Here is a 6,743-nt window from a genome sequence, read left to right on the forward strand (position 1 = left end):
GACCTTCCACACGTGATGGGACGTACTAAGGAATCGGCTTCGCTACACGTGACACTATATACTGGAAGTCTCACCATCTCCAGCATCGTGGATATTTCAGCAGAATACCTATATTCGTGAGGCATATTCTACGCACCATGTCAACTGTACTTCGAGGATCAGCAATCAAAAATAACTAAGTACTCTGTAGTTTAGGTGCGTGACAGCTTTTTAGCTGCTGATCCGACTGCAACTGCCGTGGGCCGCGCGCTGTGATTGGTGGCGCCCAGCCAAGCCTCACCAGCCAATCAGAGCGGACTAATTTCAGCGCTAGCGGGCACGCTGACTCGGTCGACAATTCCCCGCGCCGTGATTGGCCCGACCAGCCTCATCCCCGAGCCACGCGTCCACCGCAGAGGCCTGGAGACGATTAACAGGAAAAAGCAGCTGCCAGCCTGGTCCGCAACCCCAGACCCGGGGTTTGGGGCTTTCTGGGGTTTCTCCGCCAAAGTTGGGGACGGAGCTGCTCCGGATGTTCTCCCAACACGGCAAGCGGCGTCACCCGCCAGCCGGGCGAGAGTGTCCCGAGACGTCCCCACAGGGAAGCTGCAACCCAGGCAGAGATCTGCTGCAGCAAGGTTTCACCGGCAGGATCGCCATGCCTGCTGCCCGGTATCGGTCCTTCTTAAGGCCCTGCCCTGGCTGCTGCAGTCCCTTCCACTGCTTGCTCCGTCACACAAAATATTTGTCGACGCCATTCTCCCAACTCGACTATTCTCTCTGTTATTTCTCCGTTATTTCTCATATGGAGCAATAGTCTGCTGCCATGTCCATCCACGAAGACAACCCCAAATCCAGTGGCGTCGACACGGCCAGCGAAAAGGTCGAGCACACCCACGTGCAAACCGCCGCCACCGCCGCTGACCTCTCCCCTGAGCATCGCGAGTTTCTGCTGCAGCGACATGGCACCCTCGACCTGGATCCCATCCCCGCCCCGGACGAGGCTGACCCGTACAACTGGCCCGTCTGGAAGGTGTGCTCACTGCTCCATCCCCTGACGGACCCCTGCTAACCCTGCCTGTCTAGAAAACCATCAATCTCGTTCTCGTCGCCTTCCACGCCATGATGGGCACCTTCACGGCCGCTTGCATCATCCCTGCCTACATGCTGATCTCCAAGGATCTGGGAATCAGCCTGCAGCGCGCGTCGTACCTGACCTCCCTGCAGATCGCCATCCTGGGAGGCGCCCCCCTGTTCTGGAGGCCCCTGTCCAGTCGCTTTGGCCGTCGACCCATCTTCCTGCTATCATTGGTCTGCAGTCTGGTCACCAACGTCGGCTGTGCCAAGAGCCCCAACTATGCGTCCATGGCCGCCTGTCGCGCCCTGACGGCCTTCTTCATCAGCCCGGCGCTGGCCCTGGGGAGTGTCGTCGTGACTGAATCGTTCTTCCGCAAGGAACGCGCCCGATACATGGGCGTGTGGACCTTGCTGGTCACGCTGGGGGTGCCGGTGGCGCCGTTCATCTTTGGCTTTGTTGCTCAGCGGGTGGGATATCGGTGGATCTACTGGGTGCTGGCGATTGTGAGTTTTTGCAATTGTCTTCCTCCTGTTTCGTGGGTTAACAGGAACCAGGTCAATGGCGTCCAATTTATCCTGTATCTCTTCTTTGGCCCGGAAACCCGCTACGTTCCAGGAAACCCCGGCCGGTCAGGCTCTGGATTCCGTCAGCAGTACCTGTCCTTCCGACGGATCGATCCGACTCCTCTGCAGCTGTGGGAATTCATCCATCCTCTGACGCTGGCCGGCCGTGCGTCGGTGTCGATCCCGGCCATTGCGTATGCCATGATCTTCCTGTTTGGTAGCGTGCTGGTCACGGTGGAGATCCCGCAGCTGCTGCAAGAGAAATTCGCCCTCAGCACGCAGGGACTGGGTCTGCAATTCCTCAGTCTGGTGATTGGCTCGCTGCTGGGCGAGCAGGTCGGAGGATCGTTGTCGGACTTTTGGATGAACTCGCGCGCGCGTCGCACGCACCAGCGGCCGGCCCCGGAATACCGTCTCTGGCTGAGCTATATCGGATTCGCGTTGACGATCGTGGGCGTGATTGTCTTCCTAGTCCAGATCCAGAACTCGCCGGCGGGACACTGGAACATCACTCCGATTGTGGGCGTTGCCATTGCAGCTTTTGGAAATCAGGTCGTCACCACGGTGCTGATCACGTATGCGGTGGATTGCAACCACGAGGAGTCGGCTTCCGTGGGAGTGTTTATCACGTTTGTTCGACAAATCTGGGGATTTATCGGGCCGTTCTGGTATGCGCCTTACTCTTGCTCTTTTTCTTGCTGCATTCTTTTTTCTTCCTGCATGCTAATGCTGATTAGGTTCCCTGACATGTTCACCAACGTCGGCGTTGCCAACAGCGCGGGTGTCGCGACGGCGCTCATGGTCGGAGTCAGTGTCATTCCGACGCTGCTGCTGCAATGGCGTGGGCCGACCTGGCGGGGGGTGCGGCCACGAGTTGAGTCAGCTGCGTGAGCAGGAGACATGTTTCAACGGTAGGACTGTCGCAGGTATCGATTGTCCGGTAGCAAGCATGTACATAGTCATAATGTCGATAGGATATGGATAATTGTTCTTCGAATTCAAAAAGTCCTTATAGGATAGATAGGTAGATAGAACATGGCGTGATCTGCCTCACTCACGAAACTCAACTAATACCAGCGGAATCAATTCAATTAGTATTAATACCCTTATCATCATATCACGCAACACAACACCCTACCCGTGATCCCGAATTTACAATCCAACTATCTAGATAGATACCTACCCACACACTATACCCACATACTTACTCTCTTGCTAATTAGTCCACTGCTATTGGCCGTCAGACAGCCCTATTTAGGTAATCGGGTTACTTGATGAGGGAGGTGGAGCAATGCTGTGATTGGTTGGATAAAGGTTGATTGGGTCGGCGGGTAAGGATTTTGCCTGCGCTCAGACAGAGCATACAGAGCATACTCCGGAGTATTGACTCAAGCAGAGGAGGGCAGGTTAGCAAGTGCCTTTTTTTTCTTAAAAAAAAGAAAAAGAAAAGAAAAGAAAAGAAGAAAAGAGAACTTTTTCCCTAGAGTAGATTGATTAATGATGTCGATATGTTGATGAGATAATAATAATGCCCTTTATTATGAAGTATGTGTATACACATATCTCTGCAACTCTCGAATTAATTAAGTATGCACTGTATAAATGTACTCATAGAATTTATTGTAAAACTTGTGTACTTTTCATTTCATATCATATCATATCTATCAAGAATCTGTCTGTCCGGAATATAGCTGTCCTGTTTACATACATATTATTCTACATACATATCTATCTACCTAGGTAAGGGATATACATACCTAGCAGGTAATCTCTTAATAGTAAGTAAGTAAGTAAATATAGGTAGGTATGTAGGTACACTCTATGTACGTAGATTTTTTTTTTCGTAGGAAGGTCATTCTTTGTCTACGGTATGCGTCTTTCTTTCTTTCCCTCTCTTCTAGTCTCTAATGCTTTCTGTTGTGTTGACTTGCATGCTGCAGTGCAGTGATGTCCCACGTCGTCCCACACACGTCCCACACGTCCCACACTTGTTTGTATACGGAGTATTATATTATCTACCGAGTTAGTTGAGTAGCTCTATGCTACTACTGGTCAGTACATACTGTGTGTACTAATACATTAACCAAATACTGTACACAGATCATAATGGGTGCTTTGCCAATTGTATTGACCCATCAGAATGACAAGTTAGTCTATTTATTATTCAAATCTGTCCTGTCCCATCCTGTCCCGTCCTACGTAATATCTATCCCGTCTAACAAAGTAATCCTGTCTAGCTACGTGCCAGCTACTCATTCTCAAACCTCGTAATCAACGTCCCCACATACGGCTCCAACTGCACCCGGAACTCGTCCCCTGCTTTCAGGAACTCGGGAGGCTTCTTCGCCGCTCCAACGCCAGGGGGTGTGCCGGTCAGGATGACCGTTCCTGCGGGTAGGGTGGTGCTCTGCGAGAGGAAGCTGACCAGTTGGGGGACGGTGAAGATCATGTCTCTGCGGGGAGTCAGCATCTGTACAGGTTGTACAGGTGATAATGGGGAAGGCTTACTCTAATCCGCAGTCTTGCATGACCTTTCCATTCTTGACTCCTCGAATGCGCAGCTTCGATACGTCAGGGACCAGCGAGGTTGATGCGACGACGGGGCCTGTATAGATAGCCGTGTCAGACAGACAGACAGAATCTAGGCTTGTTTGAGGCTTGCTCCTACCCAACGGACACGCCGTATCAAACCCCTTCGAAAAACACCACTGGCTCTGGCTCGTCTGCGCCGTGCGGCTCGACACGTCGTTGGCCGCCGTGTACCCCAGCACGTAGTCCAGCGCGTCCTGCTCCGACACGTTCTTGGCCGTCTTGCCGATGATGATCGCCAGCTCTGACTCGTAGTCGCCCGTGCTGTCGCGCTGCGTGATCTTGGGCAGGATCGAGGGCGCGGGCCACGGGTCTGCCAGCGCGGTGGCGGGCTTGAGGAATATTGTCGGGATGTCGGGTATGGCGAGGTTCATTTCTGCGGCGTGGGAGACGTACTATATACCCTCATCAATATATGGCCTTTTTTTTGGTGGCCTTTCACGCACATTCAACCCAATACACCGTATCGTCCCAACCTCCTCCTGCGCCAGCGGCGAGAGCACCCTCGCAATCGTCTCGACCGTCTCCGTCCGCTTGCCCGGCGACAAGATCGACGAGCCGGAATACGTCCTCACGGCGACGTCTTTGCCGTCGTAGAGGGTAAGGCCGACGTCGACATTGGGGTCGACGGGCTCGCCGATGAGGACTTTGGAGGGGTCGGATTTGGGGATGAAGCGGACGAGGCCTGGACAGTCAGTCTGGAATATACAAGCAATGTGTGTTTATTAGGGCCTTACGGGAAAATGAGGCGGTCATTTTGAATCGATATACAATATAATAGAGATATATCAGCAGGGAATAAGGAAAGAATAATATTTCTAGAGAAAGATAGCTACAGCAGGAGTGCATATCTGTACTCCGTACATGTCACGGGACACTCCCCATGCGGAGTTTTCCATTGCATTGATTAGTTCGTCGGACGATTTCCGAATTACCGTGTCGGATTCATTCACTATTATTAATGTCATTATTGGCAGCAAAAAAAAAGAATCAATGGACAGAGAGAGACTTGTGCTGGATCTGACGAAGTCGCTGCTGCGGCGGCAAAGTATTTTCCCCCGCCGAATCCGGAGGGGCAGCACAGCGGGACAGCGCGACAACGACTTCAATTTAAATAAATAAAAGACACTGCAGACAAGCAGTTCTGAAATAATCATCCAGCAAAACCAAAGAAACATTCTATACTGTCTTGTTCATCATGTCCGACACCCCCAAAGGCCCCTTCCGGCTCGTCACCGTCAACACCGCCCCCGAGCGGGCCAGGAGGCTCATCGGCCGGATGATCGAAGCCTTGAAGGACCGGTATACGATTATCCACGTGGACAACTGCGAGAGTGAGCAAAAGCAGCCTATTCTATTCCAGCGGACGAAGCTGACGAGTCGCAGAAATCGAGGAAGTCGAGCCCAAGGTCAAGGAGCATCAGCCGGACGTGCTGGTAGATATCCCATCCCACACATACATGCGAATTAATTGCATATTTTTTTACTGACTGGCGACTAGTTCTGCGCCTCCATGTGGACCGCCGAGCAAGCTGCCGAAATCCAGGCCATCGCCAGACGTCTTCGCCCTGGCATCCGCACGCACGCCATCCCGTACGGCCTGCAGGTCGACAAGGGCCCGGATGCGATTGTCGAGCATCTGCTGGAGAATGTTCCTCCGTTGCTGGACCAGCCGGCGGAAATTTTCAAATAAGATTCAATATAGATAGATAGGGGCCTTTTGGATATTTTCATGTCTATAGATGTGCTTTGTATATACTGCTACATGGATACACGCATATATTGGTTGTCTTGGACAGTAGATTGTCGATTGTCGATCTGCCGGATTAACTAGAGGATAAAAGACTTGATTCTTCACGATTAACAGGAATATTCTCTCATTCTACTCTCAGCTTCATCTGAGAAAGCAGAGATGATGTCATCATCGAATTGGCCAGTCAGCGTCCTCGATTTCACTCCGATTCCATGTCCTTTTGCGGGCATTTGATTCGCTGCATGCGTAGTTCTTATCAGCTTATCATCACGTGCCCGCAAATCGTCTTCAGCGGATCAACATACGGAGTACAACGAAATCAATGCTCGACACATCTCTCTCAATTGACCGGACTGTAGAATAATAATCACAATGCCCCTCCTCTCCCGGGGGTTAACGGCCAGCCACTTGGCTCGCGCCCACCGACGCCTCTTCTCCTCCGCCCGCTCGCTACGCGTCGAGCTCGCCTATCAGCTCTTCGAGCCCCCGGCCGCGGCCAAGGACAGCAGCCATCGCCGCGATGGCCGACCCATCGTCTTCATGCACGGGCTGTTTGGCTCGAAGCAGAATAACCGGAGTATCAGTAAGTATGTATTCGCTGCGTCTGGACTCAGGGGTAGTCGCTGATATAGGAGCAGGGTGCTGGCGCGAGATTTGAATCGTGATATTTTTATTGTGGTATGCAGGCCTATATAAATTCATGTGCTGTGCTGTGCTGTACAGTCCTGTACAGTACTGTCATCGTAATCAGGATTGTGTAGTAACTGTCGCCAGGACCTCC

The 6,743-nt window shown here is 52.2% G+C and overlaps 4 protein-coding genes across 4 annotated transcripts; 3 read left to right on the forward strand and 1 right to left on the reverse strand.

The window, feature by feature from the left end:
• Positions 1 to 805: 805 nt before the first annotated feature.
• On the forward strand, positions 806 to 2,511 carry T310_2114 (MFS multidrug transporter; the record flags this gene model as incomplete). Its single annotated transcript, XM_013475041.1, has 3 exons — positions 806 to 1,012; positions 1,066 to 2,288; positions 2,358 to 2,511. The coding sequence occupies 3 exons, from the start codon at positions 806 to 808 to the stop codon at positions 2,509 to 2,511; spliced, it is 1,584 nt and encodes a 527-aa protein (XP_013330495.1).
• Positions 2,512 to 3,284: 773 nt separating this feature from the next.
• On the reverse strand, positions 3,285 to 4,965 carry T310_2115 (Fumarylacetoacetate hydrolase family protein; the record flags this gene model as incomplete). Its single annotated transcript, XM_013475042.1, has 8 exons — positions 3,285 to 3,316; positions 3,378 to 3,389; positions 3,591 to 3,635; positions 3,684 to 3,691; positions 3,909 to 4,073; positions 4,129 to 4,604; positions 4,656 to 4,894; positions 4,947 to 4,965. 8 exons carry the CDS (start codon positions 4,963 to 4,965, stop codon positions 3,285 to 3,287), a joined length of 996 nt encoding a protein of 331 aa, XP_013330496.1.
• Positions 4,966 to 5,407: 442 nt separating this feature from the next.
• Positions 5,408 to 5,902, forward strand: T310_2116 (uncharacterized protein; the record flags this gene model as incomplete). Its single annotated transcript, XM_013475043.1, has 3 exons — positions 5,408 to 5,543; positions 5,596 to 5,645; positions 5,711 to 5,902. The coding sequence occupies 3 exons, from the start codon at positions 5,408 to 5,410 to the stop codon at positions 5,900 to 5,902; spliced, it is 378 nt and encodes a 125-aa protein (XP_013330497.1).
• A 432-nt stretch (positions 5,903 to 6,334) lies between these two features.
• On the forward strand, positions 6,335 to 6,743 carry T310_2117 (Valacyclovir hydrolase; the record flags this gene model as incomplete). The annotated part of the gene is made up of 3 exons (XM_013475044.1): positions 6,335 to 6,549; positions 6,601 to 6,640; positions 6,696 to 6,743. Coding segments are annotated over 3 exons (303 nt in total), but the record flags the coding sequence as incomplete, so codon positions are not given.

The sequence above is a fragment of the Rasamsonia emersonii genome, assembly GCF_000968595.1.
Source record: "Rasamsonia emersonii CBS 393.64 chromosome Unknown ctg1118621760014, whole genome shotgun sequence".
NCBI classification, from domain to species: domain Eukaryota; kingdom Fungi; phylum Ascomycota; class Eurotiomycetes; order Eurotiales; family Trichocomaceae; genus Rasamsonia; species Rasamsonia emersonii.